Source organism: Vigna radiata, chromosome 5 (genome assembly GCF_000741045.1).
Source record: "Vigna radiata var. radiata cultivar VC1973A chromosome 5, Vradiata_ver6, whole genome shotgun sequence".
In the NCBI taxonomy this organism is placed as follows: Eukaryota; Viridiplantae; Streptophyta; class Magnoliopsida; order Fabales; family Fabaceae; genus Vigna; species Vigna radiata.
Genome location: NC_028355.1, coordinates 24,914,693 through 24,938,911, shown reverse-complemented (window position 1 = coordinate 24,938,911; position 24,219 = coordinate 24,914,693). Strand labels below are relative to the sequence as shown.

Below are 24,219 nucleotides of genomic sequence, written 5' to 3'. Positions count from 1 at the left end.
AAAATATTTTCATGTCAGTGTTGAGAATACATTATTTTATTTTATATGATATCTTAGAATTTGATATTACTTTATATTTTGATGAAGATTGATTAAACTTAAATAATAATGTAGATAATGTGAAATACATAATAAATACACAGCACGGTTTAATGAGGAAAAAAAGCAAAACATTACTTATATTGTATATTCATAATAAATCATGAATTTATCAAAATTTAGTTTTTAATTTAACTTTTTATTAACAATTGGCATTATTTAATTTCATTCCTCTAAACTCATGAATCACTGGTTTTAGAAGAGATAAAGTGGGACTGACTCTAATAAAATAAATAGATGTACAATATAATTAAAACTTAACTTTATATATCAAATTAGTGATAGAGATTTTAAGGGCACCATAACTCATTACATGCATTTATATATTTATCTTGTTCTCTAAATTTTTAAAAGCGATGTATCTTATTTTTATTTAGTATTTTACTTGTAGACAACATGACAAATTAACTGTCTATCATGTTTAAGTGTTTATTTGTTTTTTGTTCTTCACGTTATTATTGTATATACAAATACTGAATAAATTTATCACAGTCAATGTCAAAACTAATCTCAGAAATACATATATAATTGAAAACAAAATATCAAAATATTTTAGAAAAAAATCAATGAGCCTATTGCGTTCATTAGGGCAACCACGCCTAAAATTTCCAAAGAAAGAAATATTACAGATATTTTAGCCAATAAATAAATAAAAATAAAAATCCTGGTAGAGGTAATTGCCCGCACAACATTCTAACACAAATCTATCACAATAAACAACAATTAAGCATTATATTAGGACATTTCATCTAATCCCATTTAAATGTTGTCTTGAAATCTGAATATTTCATCAAGTTGTTGGTCTAAACCGTTCAGAAAACATTGTAACAAATATTGTAATGTCAATATCAACTTAACATTGACAATTAATAAATAGTGATATAATAAATACAAATTATTATTTCTATACTTCAAATTTTTATTTATAAATTTTACGGTGAACTTTTAATAAATGTTATTCTAATTCTAATTTAATTACAGATAATTATATCTTATTTTTATCTTATTTTTTAAGATGATCAATATTAAGATTAATATATTTTGATTCACGATTGACTGTTTTGTTTAGTAACAATAAAGTTTACTACTAATTTATTGAATGATCTGATTTATAGTTAATCGTTTAGTATTTGATTGATCAAACATATATGCGATATAATCATTAATGCTGAAATTGTTTGTTGAATTATAATGTTATATCTAGATTCAAAACTGAGCTTGAAAATTTAATTAACCGATGAAGTGTACTTTTCTCATCAATCTTTAAAATTTGATATAATAGTTTAACTCCTCCTCCCATCAATATAAAGAACCCTATTTGATTCTTTGCTTCCATAACACATATTATATTTGTAAAAGAAAAAGGTGTTTGTTTGTTTCACTGGTTGTTTATAGGTAGTATTCATTCTCAATAACTCATTACACACTGTTTACAAAAAAAAAAAAAAAAAAAACACCCTTTATGATTTTTTGCAGCAGACTCACTTTCTTACCTACCAATATGAAAATAACAAATACCAAATACCTCTTCAGTAATCTGTGTTCTATTACTAACATCACATCTCAGAAAGGTCAAAACTTTAGACTGAACAAGTTGAGATGTCTCTGAGTTTAGACTGAAGAAGTTGTGATGTCCAACATCTTCTGTACCAAGACATTTAACCACACCAGATAAACTATTTTGTAAAATAAAAATAATTGTATCATATGTAAATTGTTATCATGCATGTATTTATATTAAAACTATACTTTTAAATTTTGTATTAATTGATTAGGTGCTCTTAAAAATAAAGCATAGGTGATCTATAATAAAAGAGAAATAAATTACAAATAAATATGCAGTTTGAACCACCTGTCTTAATGCAAATGCAACTTGCAACATCCACTATATACACTTTTTTTCATAGGTAAATTAAAATATCTTCTGTTATAAACATCCCTTGCCTCTTATAAAATTTATTAACATTTATTTAAACATAAAGTTATTGTTTTTTTTTAAATACATTTGTAAATATATACTAGTATCCACAACTATTTATACCTGTAAATATATAAAATATAGGTATTGACATATATTTTTATAAAATCAAAATATAATAATATATTATATTTGGAGGAAAACATTTAAAATGAAAAAAGAGTATTTATGAGTAAAGTAACTGACATTTATTTTTGAAATTATATCCAATAATGTATGCATTTAATTAGTTAGTTTATATGCATAGATTTTAAAAATACAGTCTATAGGAGAATTAAAGGGTCAACAAAAGTTGTGCAGTAGTTGAAAAAAATCAGAAAAACATTATTTGAACGAAAAAAGAGAAGAAGGCTAAGGATGTTGGAGAAGATTTGATTTTTGCAGCGGAAGTGTCGGTGGTGTAAAAGGTGGAAAGTTTTGTTAATAAATAATAATTAGAAAGAGGAAGTTTGGTATAAGGCATTAGCATATTTGTACTTGTTGAGTGAGTTTTCTTATCTTTCATGTGCTCAACCTTGCAATTTCATCTCATCAAATATCAGAGTCTCAAAGGTTCCTTTTTGTTTTCAGAGGGTTTATCAAAAAGGTGAGGAATTGAAGCAGAAGAGAGAAGAAAGAAGATATGGGAGTAGATTTGAGACAAGTGGTTGCAGCAGTCCTCACCCTCACAATGTTTGTCATGCTTGGAAATATGATCAAAAGAGACCATTTTGATTCACTTCAAGTAACCCCTTTTTCTCTCCATCTTCCTTTCCCTTCCCCCATTACTTGTTCATTTCCATTTCCATTTCCACACTTCACACACTCCCCAACACCCACATAACATAACCCTTCTATTTCTTTCACATACATTATTTATACATCCCCTGTTCTCATTCACAAACTTGAGCCAGGAGAGAAGACCCCACTTGTTTTATAGATCATTTTCAATCAAATACTCACCGGAATGTTATGTAGTTCAACCATATCTTCTGCATTGCTCATCCATTCTCTTCAATTCCACCACAGAAGCCTGTGTTTTACAATGATTGTCAAACTATTAACTATTTAGACCATATTTCAATATCTGAACTTCCAGTTTGCTAGGAGTGTGAATCCCTATTGGTAATCAATTAGTATTCTCTAATGATATAATTTTGGAAGAAAGAGTGAGCACTGCTCAAATAGGTTAATTAGCTAAGTAAACAAATCCAAGAGTCTCTGATCTCTATTTCACCCTTCTCCCATCTGCTGTATCTCTCTACCTTTTTTCAGGAACCCAGTTCCTAATACGGTTCCGTGTATTTTCCAGAGTTGGCTTATTTCGACTTTTACTCTTCTCACATTCAAAGACACTGATTTCATATTTTTTTACTCATACTTTGCAAGGAAAAGCTACCTGGAGGATCGGAGGATTCCAACTTTGAGACTGCTAAGTTTGATGCTACTCATGTGAGAAAGAATATAGGACTTTGGAAGGGAGACGTGGATGACCTAAAACCGTGTTGGGTTAAGCCATCTGCTGGTAAGGTTTCGTTTTAAGATTCACAGAAGTTGTTGAGGAACTTATATCATACAAATGCTAACAAATAGTAAATATTTGACACCTGTGTTGTCATGGGTGACAGATGATGTAGAGCAGACTGAAGGATTTGTTACTTTTGCATTAACCAATGGCCCCGAATACCATATTTCTCAGGTAACTTATTCAATTATTATGCTTAACTTATTGAGAAGTTGCTTATGTATATACAAGTACTTGCAGCAGTTATGCAAACGATAAAAATACGTTCCCTTTCATAATGGACACCCCTCTCCTACGAAAATAAATGGTGCCATTATTGTGCTCATCGTGTGATGATGATTACGTGAAGTTTATGTTTTGGTACAATGTTATTCATGTCACCCTTTATTAAAACGCATCATTGTACATTGATGTTATTATCAGCATTTTCATTCATAAATTGGTGGATCGTGATGGCTGTGATTCTTTTATTTACCTGTGCTTTCAATCTAGAACTTATCCTTGAAGTCAAGTATTGAGATGAACACTTTCGAAAAGTGACGATGATCTGCTTTGCCTCTTCTTTTCCCCCTTCCTGTTTGTTGATGCCAGTTGCTGACATTTATATTTGTCAGTGCTTTATTTGTTGGTCATAGCTTAAGATGTACTCAAATCATCAATAAAAAGTGTACTCAGATCCTGATATAGATTTGCCTGATTTCTTTATTCTCTAACACTATAGTGATGGTTATCAGATAGCAGATGCAGTGATTGTTGCTAGAAGTCTGGGGGCAACGCTTGTGATACCTGACATCAGAGGAAGCCAACCTGGTGACAGAAGGTTAGTGCTGAATTTTGTTCTATAAAATCTACACAGATGAGAGCATTTATTTTAATCCCGTGTCCATATTTTAACCTCTGCTTTGCTTATTCTATAAAGGGTTCCCTTCTCCCTCGGTAATTTCAAACGATAAGCTGAAAGTGAATTAGGCTTATTTCTCAACTGCCGAATAAATTTTCTTTTCATGCCTTTTTGTTTGTAAATGATTGGGGTCTGAATCTTCTCAGAAACCAACCTTGTTCTTTCTCTTTAAAACTTGGGCTTTTGGATCATTGGTCCTCAAAATAAGTGATGCTACTTTATTTTAATTGATCGGTCTCTAGACATCTTGCCTTAGTGATTTTCTGGCTATTAAGAAACATTGTACTAGTGAAATGATGGAAGTAAAACATCACGAGGAAGAGTGTAGGAAGATGGTTTTTGTTTGTGATTTATATCAACCACATGATTGAAAGGCTTGGCTAGAAAATTTCTCATATAATCTGTATGTAAGGTTACTTACTAATAGTTGTGACTCATTTTTATGCCCTCCATCCTCAGCCTTATTCAAAACATATTAATATGCGTGGTTGTAGACTAAAAGTAAAATAGAAAATGGCTTAGTGCACTCCATTAGACAAGGGCCAATCTGAGCATACTTAATTGTAGATGTCGTTGATTAATAGCTCTTGAACTCAATTTTCTATTCAGTCTATTTTACTTTTTGAGTGTAAATTGTAATGGTGTAGATGTTGGTAACTAATATAATTGAAATGTCAGGAACTTTGAGGACATTTATGATGTTGATGTGTTCATGAAAAGCATGGAAGGGGTGGTCAGAGTGATAAAGGATCTTCCTGCTCGTATATCAACACGGAATATTGCTGCTGTGAAAGTCCCGAATCGGGTTACAGAAGATTACATAGCTGAACATGTGGAACCAATATACAGAACAAAGGGAAGTGTGAGACTTGCAACTTACTTCCCTTCAATAAACATGAGAAAGGCAGGGAAAAAAGGCGACACTGATTCTGTTGCATGCTTAGCAATGTTTGGAAGTTTAGATTTGCAGCCAGAAATGCATGAAGTGGTTGACTCGATTGTTGAAAGACTAAGAACTTTAAGCCGAAATTCAGACGGCCAATTTATAGCTGTGGACTTGAGGCTTGAGATGTTGGATAAGAAGGGCTGCCAAAATAGTGATAACGATGGGGAGAAAAGCTGCTACAATGCACAAGAGATCGCAGTGTTTTTGAGGCAGATTGGTTTTGACAAGGATACCACAGTTTATGTGACTGAATCAAGGTGGGATAGCAGCCTTGATTCTCTCAAGGATTTGTTCCCTAAGACGTATACAAAGGTGAGACAAGTTGTTTAAATCTCTTATCATTCAAATTAGAACCATTGTATTGTTTGTACTTGAAAGTAGACATGAACTCTTTGTTGGTTGTTGTTTGGTGCAGGAAGCCATTATGCCAGCTGATAAGAAGAAAAAGTTTCTAGATTCTGAATTTGAGAAAGTGATTGACTTTTATATCAGTGCAGAGAGTGACGTGTTCGTACCAGCAATTTCAGGTCTGTTCTACGCTAACGTAGTTGGAAAGAGAATAGGTTCTGGAAAAACACGCATACTGGTTCCAGCTTCGTCTGCTTCAGCCTCCAATTTTCTCTCTCCTTATGTCTCCAACAAAAACCACTTTGCTTATTCTTGTTACTGTTAGCAACAAAACCTGTGCATTTATTTGCAATGCTTCAAGACAGTCACACTGGCTTTTTGCCTTCACCAAAAGGGTTGAGCTGTTCTATTCAAGTCACGGTCAAATGTGTACAGAGCGTTTTCTGTTCATCACAGTTTGTTTGTAAAATTCTGGTTGCCTCATTTTTATCTATCATAATTAGTGGTGGTGATGGTGAAACTAAAGATAATGTATTTTGTTTGATATCTTCATGATATAGTGATCTCGCATGTATTGAATTTTTGGAGAAAAGGTATATCATTCCATTTCAGACCAGTTTGCATATGAGCAAATAATTTATTAAAAGATTTTGATTTGATTGCTAGTGAGATTATGAGGGACAATTTCTGAATCAATGACTATAATATTTTAGTACATTATTTGACTATCAACCTTTATACAGTTAGCAAGTAAATCTACCAGTAATGTTGGCATCCTCATTACAAATCATAATTCTAACATCAACATTAGAATAATCATTTTTCCAATCATCTACCATATTTTCTTCAAAAAGACACCTTGACTTGGTAATTTTGTCATAAAAAGGTAATGATGTAGTTATTATAATTGGTAATTTTTTATCTTAATTGTGAATAACTTCATCATTAATAATACACATGTTGCAATAGAATACTCGTGCTAATTCTAAAAAGTATGGTTCTTTCATAGTCACAATCTAACAATCCAATATTTCTCAGGACTTTGTAGGATTAAAATATTTCTTCGTCAAAAATTTCAGAATCAAGATACTTAGGTTCAATAATATCACGATCGAAGAATTTTGGACAATGGATGGATGGATTTGGTTATGGTTGTGGTGTAGCTCGAGAGAAAATAATACATAAGAACATTTAGGACAGATTCCCGACAAACTTTCATACTGCAAACGGGACTGAACAAATCGATTAGACAGAAAAGCGGCGAATTGACAAACTAATTCAATTAAATCACAAAATCGTCGAAAAAAACCGAAATCTAATAGAAAACACAGTACACCATTTAATTTATTTTCTTAAAAGATAAAATTAAACTAAGCATGTCATTTTCTTTTTCATTCTTTAAGCATTTTAGTATTAAAAAATATTTATTATATCAAAATTTTAATTCAAGCATAAAATCATGTTTTATCGACCCTTTTCTTTAAGCACAAGTAGATCAATGACAGGATTACGCAGGAAAGGTAAATGAAGCCCAAATTGAGCCAAATTCACACATATAATAATTTATTCAACTTGTGGAATAGGATTATGGATAGGCTGAATACAAAGACCACGCTCGTTTTCTAATTTTTCCTTTGAATTTTTGTAGTTATTCCAATGCAATAATTTCAGATGATTCTAGATATGTTGAGTCTGTTTTTTATGTTTTACTGGTTTTGAAAGCCATTATTTGATAAGGGAGGTTTTATCCAGTGAATAATTCATTCTTAATGTTGATCCGACACGAAGTCAGTGAACAAGAAACTGGAATGCTGATACCAAGAAGTCAGTGAACAGGACACTCTATCAAGGTCAACATGGGAAAACATAAAGATTCTGGAGTTGAAGAAGATAAAGGCCCAATAAATATCCTTTTGGCTAAAAAATATTATGCCAAAAATCAATGCGCTACACGAAACGCTCCAAACTAAGTAGTAACATTGACAACAGAAAATTAGACAATCCACTCCCATTACAAACCTAACCTTTAGCTGCATTCTATTACGACACAATAGACCATTAAATAGAGATGAAACATTGTTTAAATAGAAATATAGCCAGTAACTGCAAAATAATGCAAGAATCTCCAGGGAAAAAATCCTGCCAGCACCATGGTTACATGGAACCTTTATTCAAAATAAAGGAATAAAAAAGCACAAACCAGTATGTTAAAAGCGGAAATTATAACAAATTCATCCTTTTCCACCAATAATGCTAGAGGCAAGGTCAGCAACACTGCATTAATAGAGAATACAAAATATGATTACATATCACAATGGTAGGTACTGCAATTCTAAAGGAGAACGGATCTAATCACACTATCAAAAGACTATAATACAAAATATTCACAAAAAAAGAGCAATAAATTTAAAGGGATAACAAAAGTGTTTTTCCTACAGGATAATGTCTAAATCTAAATCATATCTAATGATGAACCATTTAAATCTAAACTTTCTTAATGGGATGTATAGTGCTTTTGTTTTAAGTTCCATTTATCCTCTGTCTCCAATATTGCACTACCCTTCATCTAATTCACTCTGCTTATTAGGGTATTTACAAGTCTTCTCTACACAAAGCCCTACTACCCAAGGTAAGATTTACCACCTTTTCAACAAAGTGGTACTCCAAATCTGTTAGGAATCAAGAATTGAAAAGAGAAAGAAAAAAAAAAGGTTTAATGGAATAGAATGAAAAGAACAAGAAATAGGAAAGTTCTCTCTCCTTCAAGGCCTTCACCTTCAAAGAGTCACGAGGCATTATTTTTCCCTATTTTCTTGCCTTTGTGTAGTGATCTTAATTGTTAATGCGTGCTTAATTGTCTATTATTAGTGCATTTTCATTTTCAGCCTCGAAGTACTAACATAAACTCTATACAGTAACCGACAATCAAAGAGACAACAAAATTTTAACCAAAGAAAAGGAAACGAATATTAAAAAAAAAAAACTAAAACAAAATTTACTTTTGCTTTTAGATTTGAAAACTGCATACTTGAAATTAGGGATTTCGAGAATAATACCTCATTTAGGTGGGGTGGAGTAATGTTGGAGGAGATCATCATAAGGGTCCCTCCTACCAGGAACTTGGCTAATTTGGGCATCCCATGCAAGCTGAGAATTGTGGCGTTCGAATGTCCAGAAACCATAGGGCCGCATGGGGTAGCTCCACATCTCTTTTGTCTTCTCGCATCTGTCCTTCACTCTATAAACGTGCTCTCTGAACCTCCGATCTCTTTCCTTCGGGTCTTCCATCAACTTCAATACCAAGTTTTCCGCAAATTCCATGATGAAACCCATTTTCCCTCTCTTCTCTGCCCTTCGAATGAAAAAACAAAAAGTCCCCAAATTTAATCTAATACAAACCCTAAATCACGAAAGCAAACCGTGACGAAGGATTACGAGGATAAAAGTAATTATAACAATAAAATCCACGAATCTGGAACCTTTCGAGAAAATATACGAAACATTCAAGAATACTAAAAGTGCAATTAAAATGGTTGAAAAACTATTTTACCTGTTTGGATCAGCCCCAACTGAAAGGTTAAAAGTGCCTGCTGCGTTTTAACTTCGCCAAACCACTGGTGATCTCTTTTACTTTTCTGGTTTTGGCAATTTTGAAAAAAAAAAAAAAAAATCGGTCCAAGGTTCCTAAGTCCATTAGGCCCACCTTTCAACCTCAATCATTTCAAGAGCTTTTATTATTTACACTTTCACTTTATATTTATTCTTGTCACCCAATAAACTTTTTTTATCAAAAAGATTATTACGTCATTACTTCCTGCAGCACAACTTTTCTACCCGCATCCCCCTAACTTTTGAAATCTGTTTTTGTCTCTCATTGTGTGTACCGGAGTGATGAATTCGAAAATTTAAAATTGAAACAATTTTGGATCAGTGATTCTTAATGCACTTAGAGAAGTCTATTGAGTTTGAGAGAGGAGAGGAGACAACGGAGCCAGTGGTTGTCGAAGAGAGAGGGTTTTTCTCTTGCATTCAGCACAGTATTATATTGAGTTTTAAAAGAATGGTGGCAGTGAGCGAGTGGAGCTGCAGAAGAAGATAGAAGAGAGGAGAAGATGGGTTACTTCTGCATCTTCTGTCCGCTGTTCTCAGATGCCTGATAGGGAACCAAATTACATGCATTGTACAAACAACAAATGATATACATCCTTTACTATTATCAAATAAAAATAATTAAATAAATATCATATAACTATAAAGAAAAAGTAAAAAGTATTAAATGTGCGTATTAAAAATATTTATAAAACTAAGAAACTAGATCAAAAGAAAAATTGGTATAATTTTTGCATTATTTAAATAAAGATGTTTAAGTAATTCAAAATCAGAATATGGATAGGTATTGGAAGAGTACGGAGACAAATTACTTATTTGAATTATGGGGGGAGTTACAACTAGCTGTAATAAAATAACCAAAGTTCATAAACTAACTTAACCACCGACTAATTATTTCTGGTTTATTTTAAACAGCTTCAAAGGTTCTAGAACAGTCTAACATAAAAAATATCCAATAGACTTACAAATAAAAAATAAAAATTGGAACTTCTAGAAAAGATACTATGCTTTCTAACTTTTTCTAATAATCCCGTTTTTGCTCTTTATTTACAATTCCTCTGCTTTATCATATTTCTTTTTGGATCTTTATTCCAACGACAAAAGAAATTTAAACAAAATTCTTCATAAGAAAAAATAAAATAAATTTCTTTATAAATCAAAATCATTCTTTATATAAATGAAAAATCAATACAAGTTGTATAAAAACAGTTTTACAAAATTAATTTTTACAAAAGTTAATTTTATCATATAAAAAAACTTAAATTCTTCATTTATCTAGCTTAAAAGAGAGTATAAATTTAAGCTTATTAGATGACATTTAATGGGAATAACTTGCAGCTTCCTTTTATAAAAATTAAATGTATTCATTCCACCAGTAACAATTTATTATATGATTTAAGGAGAAATTAATTTTATCTTCTTTTTTTCAGTCTTCTTTCTTCCCAAAAACTGGTTTGCGTTTTTCCTTTAGATTTTGGAGTAGGTCAATGCATCGACCATATAGTTTGTCACAATTAAGAGTTTTCTATGACATAATACAATACGATAATCAAACATACCCGGAACAATATTAGGTTCAAAAACCTGGAAAGGAAAAATCTAAATTGGATTAATAATATTTTGTATAAAATTGAGAAAAAAACAGGCAAAATAAGGGTGAATTGTGGGTTGTTACATCAGGGACTTATAAGTTACAAGTACAAACATAGCCATGTAACGGCTACAGGTTTATAGGATCTGCACTTTTTTTCCTTTACATTCCACCAAACAACATTGATTCACAAATTTTCTAGCTGAAGTATAGCACATTTCTTTCATAAGTTTGCTGTAAAAGCATTAATTAAAAATAAAGAATCAAAATAGAGTACATGGTATTGGACACAAACGACACCCACGTGGCTGCGCACTCCCAAACAGCCATATTAGTGGGTGATCACTCTAAACCGACCAATGTGATCTACAAATGTGGAAGGAACCATGGAGACAAGCCTGTATAACAACAAATTCAACAACGTGACTCTGCAGAAGATGTTAGAAGAGAAACACAGTTTCCCGTGACAGTAATGATGAAATGAAAGTAATTCTAGAGAATAATGTAAGCAAAGAACAAAGAATATTGGTTCGAACAATGGGGATGTACACATAATAATGCACAAGAATGTTTGTGAAGGATGATTTAGACTGCTAACATCGGCCTTTTAGGTTAGATTAGAAATTGAAAATAGAAACAGAAAGGTTGCAACATTTACTTTCTAAGTACGTACAAGTATGATATGGGTAAAGAAGAAACCGGACAGTTTCAAACTTAACATCTAAAAAATGAAGAATTGAAATTTTAAAGAGAAAGAATGGGATATGCATATACCAACTAGTAAAGGCCCAACATCCTTAGCTCTGTCACGTGACTAGGATCAAGTTCAGGCACATTCTTTACACGTTCTCGATCTTCTACCACATATTCCTGAAATTGAAGAGATAAAGAATAAAGTGAAGAGTTGAATGCCCACAAAATTTCATAAAAGATAAAGGATATTCCTTATATCATAAAAGTCAATTCTAATTAGGAACAAAAATTTAAATGAAGCATTTCTCTGAAAATAAATATCCTCGGACCAAAAGACTTGTTTAGATGCAGTCATATTACTAGTTTTACATGACAAACTTCAGTTTTCTGGAAGTATACCTTAGTCAATTCTTGTTTGGCCAGAACATGATAGTGGCGTTCATTAATTCTTTGGCCACATATTATCGCTATGAAAAAGCCATAGAGCAATCCCACCAAAACAATGGCTAGAACTGCAAAATAGAGAAATACAATGAGTTTTCCATATCATACAATAATGTCTTTAGGTTAAGATAGTTACCACCGTTCATATATACCATTAATTTTACCAACTTAGTGACAAACTAAACATCCTAGCATGAATTGGTCACAAGTGAAAGAAAAAGCTATTAACATTGCCCATGAAATTTCTTGCGGGTAAGCAATGGGTATATACCAGCCATTGTATAAAATCCATATGGATGTTCTTCATAACCAAACATTTCCCTCAGTTCATCTCCATAAAATTTGTACACAAGCACTCCCAAGAAAGCAACAACCTGTTAAAGTTAGAGAAGGTAAAGCAACAGATAATCTTTCAAGTGCATATTTTATTAAATTTAAAATACACATTAACAGTATCTCATCAAATAATCTCTTTGGATGGGCATGGATATTCAAAGTCTATCATATCAACTGCCATAAAACTCTCAAGACAAATTCCTGCACCATTACTTCCTTTTACACTTTCACTGCATGCAGATTTGAGTTGGGTTAGGTTGAGTATTTAATATTAGAATCAACAAAGACATGCCTTCTACGGTGACACTTAACCCAGAGTAACCAACCAGGACTCAGTTTCCGTGAAAGCTATAAGAAATAGTAATCAGTCATGTAATACAAAAACTGTTATGCCTTCGGAAATCAACTGCAGGCCCCTTAGATTTAAAACATTGCTTGAAAATGTCAGATAAAATCAAGGTTCAGGGACATAATTGTAAATGATAAAAAACTTGAAGGATTCTTGACACAATTGAAACCTAAAAGACAAAAATTGCACAATTTAAAATATTGGGGGAGTAAAAATGCAATTGATCCAAAAATATTTGCATGCAAATTTTTCAAAAAGTTCTTGAACATAATCCTTTCAATCATGTTCTGTCTCTGGCTATCCCAACTAAAATTTATTTACATTCAACCAAACTAAAATGCTTGCAATATGCTAGATCTATTGGTTATGTTTCTGGAAGAAATTAGAGATGCTAAAAACATTCAATTATTTACGGGTGTTTCCTTAGTTACAGTGCTACTATGAATCAAGTAAACAAATTCAATTGAGTTTTCATAAAAATAATTTGTCGCATCAGAGAGGAAAAATTGTTAGCTAGGACTTCTTCCTAACATCATTGCAACTATTTGCAGATCAGAAAATGAAACAAGTGATGACTACATATAGTATGGCATCAGCAAGAGATGAGTACTAATTTTCCAATATATAAATATGCGTACCAGTTGAACAATTATGAAAATGAATGCATGATCCCTAGCAACAAGGAACTGAAATTTTAATCTCAACCACCACCGATCTGGTGGGACATTTGCACGTAATATGAAGACAGCTCTGCACTCTGTACAGTGAGAAAAGGCGAAGCCCTCCTAGTAGAACACAAATGAAAAGTCAGTAAGTATAGCAGGATCATAACTATATCCGGACATCTTCACAGGATAATGGAAGGAACATAGAATAGATCAGCACTAGATTTATATAGAAAATAGATCGTTCTACAGCCTTTGAATCAGAAAATACTATTATTTTGATCAAAAAGAGACACCAAGAAGGAAAAAGAATTTACCTTGGTGGATCTCCAATTATCAAGACATGATCTGTGAACGTACTTTTGCGTACCTTTGCAATGGCATGGTGCAATTAAATCTTCTCCTGAAAAATTATTTGGAAGATATATACAGGATGCAAGTTGGTTAGCCTGGGAACATCTCAATTTGTGAAATCATCAAGAAGATTCAGGGAAAGGATACGATGAAATGGAAATATGATGAGAAGATACACAAACAGACATATATATATGTATGAGAGAGACCTCCAATATCGAGGCATATTCGGCATTGTGGCTGATCTGCATTTACGAGATGACAACTCTCATCAACCCGAATACTTGGTAAATCATGGTCGACATCATCATGGTTTGGAGCAATAGGAATAATTTCACAGGACAAGGAGGATTCTCCGGGTGGTTGCAAATGAAGATGGTGGTGATTCAAGATGGGTTCGCTTTCTGAACATGCTTCGATGTCGCCATTCGACGCTAATTGCATTTCGGGAAACGTATAATCAGGATTAAGCAATGAGATTCATTGGAAGAAGTATAATTACTACAGATCATTTCAACAGAAGAAAGAAACCTGCAAATTGATGAGAAAGAAATGGAGAGGAAATAGCAACAGAATTAGAATTTTGCAATGGCGAAAGATATATAGTTAGGGTAAGTTCTTCTAAACCTAATTGGATAACGTTCAATAACATCATATTTTATATAGATATATATATCAATTGATGCCATATCTACATGAAAAACAAAGTGTAGATTATTATTATATTATAATAACAGGCAGCCATATTCATAACAACAAGATCTAATAAGCAGAAGATTGTGAATCATAACAATGCTTCAATCATTGCATTAATAAGAGGACATAGCTGAAACTGTAACTGAAGCTGAGTTAATTGATTGATTGCAGAAAGAAAGGCAAGACTTACCTTACCTTAATAGTAATAAGCAACAAAGAGAAATCCCTGCAAGTGGAATTGCAATCGCAATCAAACCCCAATTTCGATCTCATTGATTAGATCAGAATCAGATCAATCGAAATTCAACTTTTAACTTTAACGAAAGCACGAACCAACAAGATATCAACATTACAAAAACAAACAAAACGACCAATCAACCAACCAACCCCAATCCCTTCTCTTCTCTCCTTGCTTTCCTATTTTGAAGTTTGGACCGAAGGAGCCCAATTCAGCAAATGAAATAACCCAAGTCATATTATAAACATTTATATTTATTTATTATATTAAACTTAATTAAGTTTTAAATATATGATAAATTTAAAAAAAATGGAATTTTTTAGGATTTATTAAATATTAAAAAATTAATTACCACTTAATTGTTTTTTAATTAAGAAATGTAATTATTATTTTTTCCCGTTATTTGTCATTAAATATATTTTTATAATTTCTCAATTAACAATAATTGAATATTTACTGTATACTTAATTGAAAAATCTAATATTAATAAATATTTTTAAAATTTAGTAGAAATTCAATTAAAATTACTAATTTTATATATATAAATAAGGATTTAAATCATTTTCAAGTAGAGTTTCTCTTTTTTCCAAATTGATATTTTTTCCACACACCACTTACCTTTGTCAATATATTTGGTAAAGATTTTTTTTAGAGGATCTATCATTTTAAGCTTATTATTATTTTTATTTTTATCAGCATATTTGCTACACAAATCAAGATGGATTTATCATGGATTTGGATTAGGTTAGTTTGAAAAAATGGTACTTTTTTTATGAATCAGATTTTAACTTGATTTATTTAAATCGAGTTTAAATATACGAGAATCGGATTAGTTTACTAATTTACTTATCTAATTTATTTTATTAAAATTTAATTTTAGTTTTATAAAAAATATTTATTAATTTTTTCTTAAAATAATTATTTAAGTTTTTTATTTTTAAAATTAATTAAATACTCTGAATGAAATTTAAAAATAAAATTTGTTTAAATTTAAATAATAGAAAATTTATAATTTTTTTATTTATTTAAAAGAATCATATTTAAGTGAACCAGTAAATCCGTTTACCCGCCTATCTATTATAGATCGGGTTGGGTTAAATTTTCTCTAGCTCAGTGACTAGGTTAGGTTGGCTAAGTGATAAACCACCGGCGTTAAAAATATGATTTAGCTTAAAAAGTAATATAAATATAAATTTAAATAGAAGATGCAAATAATTGGAGAGAGAGCGCCGGGAATGGAGGGCACAGGAGGAGGAGGAGCAGCTGGTGCAGGCGGAGAAGGTGAAGATCGGTTGAACCAGGCAGTGCAACAGCAGCTGAATCTGAAGCAGGTGAAGACCCGCGCCATCAGCCTCTTCAAAGCCATCTCTCGTATTCTGGAAGATTTCGAGGCATACGGCCGCACCAACACCACGCCCAAATGGCAAGACATCCTGGGTCAGTATTCTATGGTGAACCTCGAGCTTTTCAACATCGTCGACGACATGAAGAAGGTTTCGAAGGCCTTCGTGGTCCATCCGAAGAACGTGAATGCAGAGAACGCCTCCATACTTCCTGTCATGCTTTCCTCCAAACTTCTCCCCGAAATGGAGGCGGAGGAGAACTCCAAGAGAGAGCAATTGCTAGAGGGCATGCAAAACCAAAACCTCCCAATTCCCACTCAGATTGAGAAGCTGAAGGCCAGACTCGACATGATCGCCGCAGCCTGCGAAGGCGCTGAAAAGGTCTTGGCCGACACCCGCAAAGCCTATTGTTTCGGAACACGTCAGGGCCCCATTGCCCCCACTCTCGACAAAGGTCAGGCTGCCAAAATCCAAGAACAAGAAAATCTACTCCGAGCTGCTGTCAATGCTGGTGATGGATTACGCATTCCCCTTGACCAGAGGCAGATCACTCCCGCACCTCCCATTCATTTGGCAGATGCACTTCCGGGACTCATTGACCCTCCTTCTCACGATGCATCTTCTGCTCCTAACAGTTAAGGCTTTATGTGCTATTACTTAGTATCAGTCTCTTTCTCTCCTCCCACTAACTCCCTTTTTTAACTACTTCTTCCAGCTATGTACATCAAGAATACCCCTCTCTCCTCCAACACCATGCCTCCACAGAATCCCTTGTTACAGAGCTCGGCGTCACAACTTTTGGGAAGATCAGCAGCATCTCCTTCCGCCCCAACCTCCACCACTTCTTTTGACAATACAACACCTTCACCCATGCCATATGCCAATTCACCTAGGTCTTCTACAAATATCATGAACACACCATCCCCTCAGCAGCAAACCTCACAACAGCAAGCCCCAGTGCAACAGCAACAGCAGCAGCAGCAGCAACGTCAGAAACTGATGCAGTTACCTCAACAGCAGCAAATGCTTGCTCAGCAGCAACAGCTCAGGCAATCAGCAATGCAAGGATTGGGACAGGTAAGTTTTCAAGTTATGTATTCACTTACTCAATGCATCCTTCATTTAACCTTAAACACTGGTTCGAGTACGCTATATACATGGTTGTATAATCTTTTTGTGCTCTAGCTTCTCAGTTTCCATGTGTTAAAAGCTGCTTTCGATACAAATATTTGTCCTATTTAAAAAGGGAAAACCACGAACCACGAACCAGTCCTTTGGATAGTAAATTGTTTACTGTTTTCCGTCTATCTGTGTGCTTCCTTGCATGCTTCGGGACACTAGTAAATTTTGAGTGATCAATATAAAATAAAAAGAAGAATAGCTTGAATACATTCTGTTTGGGTAGTCTAAACACCATGAATACACGCATGGACTGAGTAATGGCAAAGCAGAAATTAAATCAGTGTTCTTTTTTTGTATCTTTCTCTTTTTTGGTGGTAACAAGCGTGCTTTTTCCATCAGTTGCATGGACAACCCCAGATGCAATTTTCTCAACCACTTGGGCATCAGCAATTTCAGGGTAGACAGCTGCCTTCAGGACATGTTCAGCATGGCATTGGTCAAAGCCAACTCAATCAAGGAAATCAAATGACTCGATTAAGCCAGTTTTCTGGTCCTGCTAATAGTGCACTATTCAGTGCTGCTCAAACAACACCTAATACTCAAATGGTATGCTAGTTATGCAATCTGATTTATTTAAGTAGCGGGTATTTTTCTATGATATTATTTACATCATGAATGACTAAATGCAGAAGGATCTTATAGCTAATTTATTGAAATTTCTTTGATTGTCTATTGGTATTTATTTGAAGGGAAAGCCAGCACCATAAATAATTAAATAAATCAAAAGGAGGCACGAACTTCTTTGAAGGAGGGCAATTTTTTGTAGTCCACATCCAACACAGATGTGAACTTACTGTTTTAGTTGTGTGTTTTTTTACCCTTTTGCAGTAAATTTCACCATGACTCCATTTTTTTGCCCTTTGTGTTAATATTATTTGTTTTTGTTTCTTGGAAATCTCTGTAGAGGGATAGAGGTGATTCATCATATGCTTGTATTGATCCTGTTCTGGGCTTGTAATTATGAGTTGTGCATTGCTTCCAATATAGAGTAGGTATGGCTTCCATGATTGTGGTTTGACCAATATATGGTGTTATTGTTATGTCACGACCCAAACTAACAAGCTGTGACTGGGCACTGGCCAGTACCCTTCGCTTGGCAAGTCTAAAACAATCTAAAACAGTGAAGCATTACTTGAAAACTGATTTTCCCCAAAAAAAAATGAACATATACAATTTTATAGAAATTTTGTCAGAATCTTCCCTATATTTTATTTTTTTATATCCCAAAGTTTACAGAAAACTTCTTACGAATGTAGATCACCAGCCAGAGTTTTCAGCAACGTCATATCTATCCAATCAACACGAAAAAATAACAATCTCAACATAAAAGCATGATTAAACTCCTTATAGCTGCAGAATATACATATTGTCCCAAAATAACATTAAATGGCCACCAACACAAAGGAGGCCTACCATAAACCAATCACAGTGAAACTAAAGAACCCATCTACTAATAAAAAGACTTAGTATGGGGCTAACAACCACTATGAACCAGAAGGAAAACACACCAACACACGAGTTATTCAGTAAAACAACTTCAATATAGCACTTAATCCTCAAATAAAACTTATAAAACATGTGAGTTTAATAAAATCCACAATATATCCAATATTGAAGAGTTCAAATTTATTATATCCAAAGTAGTAACAGATTTATCATTCATAAGTTTAATAAGAAAATTTAAAATAAAATTTATCAAGAGAAAAAATGTAAATTATGTGAAATTAATGGATTATCTTCTCCACTAAAATATATCATTGTCTCAGTATTACCTTGGGCTGCTACATCTTGTTGATTCCCTCTCCTCGATGGGTGATATCTCCCTTGTGGCAGCTCGATGTAACAGATAACCCTCTCCTCTTGGAATCATACAAGCCTGGGTTATTATCATCCGCTAATGACGTACTGGTTTTAACATAGATCCTAGTAATATAATCTCACTTCTTTTATATTTATTCCAAATATTTATTTATTACCATCCTTGAAATACAACAATATACTTTAAAATAGAATTTATAAAAATATTAAAGTAGGCCACATTGAGTGTCAAAATACTAACCACCGAGAGTGAACCAAACTGCTACCTAACAAATCATGCCAGGTAGAAATTAACACATCGGAGCACCAATAAAAATATCCGAAGTTTTAGAAATTTGTTTGAAGCTATGTGCAACACAGTTAACAAAATCACTAAAACTGGTGCTCACAGCTCACAAGTATTAATCATACCAAAGCTAAAACATGCCAATAGCCTATTCTTTAAATTTACAAGTTGTGGGTAAGACCTTAGAGAGTGAAATAAGCAATCTTTTTGGTGTGGAACTCTCCTCCTTCCTCATAGCACCATCCCTGTACCCCAAATTTACCACAACTTAGTTTCTGGAGAGAAAAGCAACGTGGGTAGGGTTCTAAGGTACCACCACAACTCAATGGATAGGTTCTAAAAAATGGGAAAACGTGATGAAAAGAAAACGAAAGAGAGGATGGATGAGAGAGATGCTGAAATGACAAATAGGGGATGCGTTTTTTGATGAAAACCTCACTCAACTCTTTTCTTTTCTATTGAACATGTGTATAAATGAAATGGTGTGTTTCATGTTAAACAGATAACCTTGTTGTTTTTCCCTATTACAGTATGTTATGGGTAATTTGTGATAATTCCTTTAGTGCTAGAGCTTCCCTTGGGCACAGGGATTTTTGTCGACTTCTTGGGTGGGGAAAATGGGATGTGAGCAAGAATTCTGTTGATGATGTAGTTACATTAATGGTACAGATTTTTTGGCCTGAAATGCCACAGAAAATAGCAGTTCTATTCAGCTACGAACATTAGCTTGAAAAAGTGTTGCTGAAAGTTCCTTATTTTAATTGAAGTGGAGCTTTCTGAACAAGTAAAGTTCTTTTGGGATCAAATATAATAATGTTTTCCTGGACATGATTTATGTATTTTGGGAAGTGATTTCTTGTCTTGCTATTTGAAAAGATTATTGTTGCTGTTTTTCTTTATGCTCCCCCTACTGATAATGTGCCTTCCTTCAACAATTACTTCTATGACCATTATTTCTTAAATATCTCAGATTCCAAACATTTCTGGCGCACTGCCTTCACAGACTCTTCATCCTCGGATGCAGGTTTGTCTTCTATTTTCTCCGCCTTGTGGATAATCCCAATATGTCTCATTGGTTTTATAGAAGTAAAATTTTTGTTGCATTCAAATGACACAAGAGGGTGACTGGTGCTACTGTAAAATTGTGTCTTGTTGTCTGGTGGGTCATGCTTACAATAACCCTCCCCTATACTTTTGCATTGTAAGGAGCCTTCGGCATTTGGGGTATATTAGTTTTTAGAATGAAACAAGAAAGAAGTCCAGAAATTATGGTGATCTATATATGGCGTTCTGACATGTTTTGAACTGTATTATTTATTCGTAGAATAATTTAGTCAGTGTTTTGTTTGACTCACTCCATTGGTGTTATACTTCATGATGATTCAAGTCCATTAATACGTCATTGCAACTATTATAAAAACTGATTGGTGACTTTTAGGGGCTGTTCTGATTTGCAAACTTATGAATTTGGTTTTAGAAGCTTTTAATTTCTTTTAGCTTTTTGGAATTTTATAACATGATTTTCATTCTACATATGGATTGGCTAGTCTCTGTTAGGAACCAAGAAGTGAAATGAAAAGGAAAAGAAAGGATTTCTCCATCACAAAGAGCTAATATTCAATTTGCAAATGAACATCTTTCCCTCTTTCATATATTTCTTCCTCTATTTATATCTAGCTATCACCTCAACTAACTAACTCATTTTAACTATCTGATCTAACATTTCCTTCTCCTAGTACCTTAACAATACACCACCCCTAAAAAGCATCCTTGTCCTCAAGGTTGGATTTGTGGTAGTTGGATGGATCACATGGCTCAACTTCATCATTATGATCTTCATCTGCCCTCCTCAAAGCATTGCAATGCTTTCCTGCCGTAGGAATGGGAACCCAATGGTCATTGCATACAAACCAAGTCTTGCAGCTTGGGTGGTGGTGGGGATTAAGGTGTGCTTTGTATCACATGAACCTCTATGAGTGCTTCTGATCCTTCCCTTTCTTTGTGGCTCCATTCTCGAGTTGTCAGCCAAACACAGAAGAGTTTAATGTTAAAGGTTCACCCTTTAAGTTGAAATTCCAAGATTCCAACACCCAATGTTCCAATCACCTTCATGATTGAAATTGGGTCGATAATGAATTTTAATTCATTGTAGCCATGGTTATCAAAGTCAAGTGTTATACAAGTTTACGATCCCACACCCGCTGCTCAAGTTGAATTGCAAGTAAACTTGACTTTGAAGCACAAAATTGGTTTGTGATTCCCCTCCCCTGGCTGGCGGAAGTTGTTCTCTCTGTTTGCATCACTGTCATCTTTGTTCTTGTGGTTGGCCTATGTTGGGTCTATCAAGGAGGAGGTGATAAAAATGGTGACCCACACAAATAATTTTACTCTTCAATCCATTGTGGGCCATTTTCATTAAACCTTGGTAACATTTAAATAGGTGCAAATCGGGCCTTTGGCCAAGTACAAATAATAAAAACTCACAATAAAATATCTAACTCACTTAAAAATAAAATCTGCTTATTCTATCATAAAATAATATTCTACCTAGATAAACAGAAAATCATAACTACACATCGTTATTTTATCTCTATCAAATCAAATTAAATATTACTAGATCCAAAACTAATAAAATAAGATTTAAACAAAATTATTAATAAAACCCTAAAATTTAAGTTTATCCCAACAGCCTATTCACAACAACTCCATTTGAGTGGTCTTTGTTAGCCATGCCTTGGGTCTTTCGTGTGACAATTTCTTCTCTTTTTTCAGTTTAAGGTAAGTTTGCAGTAGTTTAATTAACTTTTTTATTTAAAATTGAAATAGAAAGTGAGGGCAATGCAAGTATTGTATAACATATTTTAAATATTTTACATTTCTTCTTTTCCAATTGTCAATATAGTATGATATGTTTGGGTGTGCATCAAATTCAATCAATGGCAATGCAAGTGTCTCCTCATTTATTATAAGTAGAAGTAGAAATGCTCTTGGAAATAGGTCAGATATTGGGTTGAAACATGAGATAGATATTAATGGCAATGGTAGAAAATAGAGATGTAACTATTGTTCAAAGATTATGAATGGAGGAATATTTAGATTTAAGCATCATCTTGTTGGAGAAGGATTCCAAACCTTGTACTTCTATTTCAGAATAAATTAAAATTTGGAGATGAAAATGGCAGAAGCTTCTTCGAAGAAAAGAACGTTCAGTATAGTTGGTGAAGATTATGAAGAACGTGAGGGGGTTGAGAACAGTAAAAGACAAGGGTTGTTTGGTTTTTAAAGGAGAAGCAAGAGTTGGTAGTGGGAGGGGAGAGTTTAAGCAATTATTGATCATATGTTTAAAAGTGGATTTAAAGAAGAGCATGATGCTCAGGTTGCTGAATTTTCTTACAAGTGTCAATCCTTTCAATATAATTAAAAATCTAGCTTTTGCGAGAATGTTTGAGATGATGAGGAAATATGGAGTTGCCTATAAATCTCCATGTTGTCATGATGTTAAACCTGTTTTGACAAACTCCAATTTGTACACCCTCTATGCTCATGAATGCATATTGTTCTTCGGCCCTAGCATTTGACCGAATTGAATCTTTCCCCACAAAGGCTGGCAGGTCTCCCTTGGCCAAAATTTGTGCTTCCACCATCTATAACATTGGCTTTCCCTCAAAAATTCAGCAAGTTAATTGTCGGGACCAAGAATTAAAATGAGAAAGAAAAGAAATATCTTTATTGAATAGGATGAAAGGAACAAGAAATAATAGATTACTCTTTCCCGTTGTTAAAGGATTTCTCGTTTTACAAAGATCTAATGCTTAGTTTACCATTGAGCATATTTCCCTCATTCTTTCTATCTTTCTATCCTTCTTCCCTTATCTACATATAACTAACGTCTCAATCAATTAACTAACTAATTCATTAATATTCTAACCACTTCTGCTTCTCTTTATATACCCCATCATCTCCTTGTGACTCGCTTTCAGTTGGCAGCTTTCTTGAATAAATTGTTTGTATTATGCATTTACTGGTTTTTCATCACATGTATAGAATGAATAGTTGTCTCTACTTGCTTTTGGTTGACTTAAATAATGAGGATAAAATATTCTAACTCGCTCTACATTTATTATTTCCTCAGTTCGGATTACCTGGAAACAATCCTCAGCGAAGTCATACTTCTCAAATGTTGAATGATCAGAGTATGAACTTTATCCTATATCTTTATTTTTTTCATTGGTTATTTATGGACCTTGTTAACTGGTCTGTCCTTGAAACGGTTGAGGCAACCTGGTGTGTCATTTATTCCATCTATTTGTGTGCGAGTTTTTACTTAAATCATCACTGTGAGGTTTACCTTGCAGTGTTTAACATGGGAGGTGGCAATCCCAGTGGTATGATGCCCATACAGCAGCAGCAGCAACAACATGGTTCACAGGCATTTGGTAGCATGGCATCGAATGCTCAGAATCTTCAATCTGGGATGGTGACACTTCAAAACACACAACAGAATCACCCCAATTTCTCTCAACAGAGACAGCAAAATCCGCAGTGATGAGGACTGGGCATGGATGATTTTGCTTGAAACCCTGAACCGAACTTTGTTGCCCTAGATACGTGGTTTAGAAAAACTGAACCTAACTTTTTATTATATTTTGGGTCCAAATTGTTTCTAATTTTGTAAAAGAACTAAACTGTAAAAAGAAACTGGTTAGTCCATTTAGGTTGACCGATTAATTGAAATTATAAGGCAGGCTTTTATAAATGCATTACAATTGTGCAAACACATTATAATTAAGAAATTAGTTTGTGTGAAGAGCATAAAATGGCTCTTCACACAATTATTTG

The 24,219-nt window shown here is 33.5% G+C and overlaps 4 protein-coding genes across 9 annotated transcripts; 2 read left to right on the top strand and 2 right to left on the bottom strand.

Moving 5' to 3' along the window:
* Nucleotides 1-2,425: 2,425 nt before the first annotated feature.
* LOC106762621 (uncharacterized protein At1g04910) lies at nt 2,426-6,435 on the top strand. Of its 2 annotated transcripts, none has more exons than XM_014646625.2 (7): nt 2,426-2,561; nt 2,648-2,801; nt 3,452-3,581; nt 3,685-3,755; nt 4,316-4,401; nt 5,161-5,740; nt 5,844-6,435. In XM_014646625.2, the coding sequence occupies exons 2-7, from the start codon at nt 2,700-2,702 to the stop codon at nt 6,099-6,101; spliced, it is 1,227 nt and encodes a 408-aa protein (XP_014502111.1). In that variant the 5' UTR covers nt 2,426-2,561; nt 2,648-2,699; the 3' UTR covers nt 6,102-6,435. The 2 variants fall into 2 exon arrangements, with proteins under 2 accessions (XP_014502111.1, XP_014502110.1); XM_014646624.2 differs by having other exon boundaries at nt 3,446-3,581.
* Nucleotides 6,436-7,657: 1,222 nt separating this feature from the next.
* LOC106761134 lies at nt 7,658-9,481 on the bottom strand. 3 transcript variants are annotated; one of them, XM_014644648.2, is made up of 3 exons: nt 9,327-9,481; nt 8,833-9,128; nt 7,658-8,050 (listed from the first exon to the last, which is right to left on the bottom strand). In XM_014644648.2, exon 2 carries the CDS (start codon nt 9,107-9,109, stop codon nt 8,834-8,836), a length of 276 nt encoding a protein of 91 aa, XP_014500134.1. In that variant the 5' UTR covers nt 9,110-9,128; nt 9,327-9,481; the 3' UTR covers nt 7,658-8,050; nt 8,833. The 3 variants fall into 3 exon arrangements, with proteins under 3 accessions (XP_014500134.1, XP_014500133.1, XP_022636883.1); XM_014644647.2 differs by having other exon boundaries at nt 8,833-9,123; XM_022781162.1 differs by lacking the exon at nt 9,327-9,481 and having other exon boundaries at nt 8,833-9,272.
* A 1,508-nt stretch (nt 9,482-10,989) lies between these two features.
* Nucleotides 10,990-14,961, bottom strand: LOC106759726 (E3 ubiquitin-protein ligase MARCH2). Of its 3 annotated transcripts, none has more exons than XM_014643047.2 (8): nt 14,704-14,961; nt 14,027-14,348; nt 13,781-13,866; nt 13,437-13,583; nt 12,385-12,487; nt 12,069-12,181; nt 11,751-11,846; nt 10,990-11,374 (listed from the first exon to the last, which is right to left on the bottom strand). In XM_014643047.2, the coding sequence occupies exons 2-7, from the start codon at nt 14,259-14,261 to the stop codon at nt 11,754-11,756; spliced, it is 777 nt and encodes a 258-aa protein (XP_014498533.1). In that variant the 5' UTR covers nt 14,262-14,348; nt 14,704-14,961; the 3' UTR covers nt 10,990-11,374; nt 11,751-11,753. The 3 variants fall into 3 exon arrangements, with proteins under 3 accessions (XP_014498533.1, XP_014498532.1, XP_022636882.1); XM_014643046.2 differs by having other exon boundaries at nt 14,709-14,961; XM_022781161.1 differs by lacking the exon at nt 14,704-14,961 and adding an exon at nt 14,349-14,572 and having other exon boundaries at nt 14,027-14,251.
* A 984-nt stretch (nt 14,962-15,945) lies between these two features.
* Nucleotides 15,946-24,140, top strand: LOC106762027 (mediator of RNA polymerase II transcription subunit 8). Its single transcript, XM_014645707.2, has 6 exons — nt 15,946-16,728; nt 16,810-17,171; nt 17,616-17,822; nt 20,351-20,404; nt 23,513-23,573; nt 23,736-24,140. The coding sequence occupies exons 1-6, from the start codon at nt 15,957-15,959 to the stop codon at nt 23,924-23,926; spliced, it is 1,647 nt and encodes a 548-aa protein (XP_014501193.2). The 5' UTR covers nt 15,946-15,956; the 3' UTR covers nt 23,927-24,140.
* The last annotated feature ends 79 nt before the right edge of the window (nt 24,141-24,219 follow it).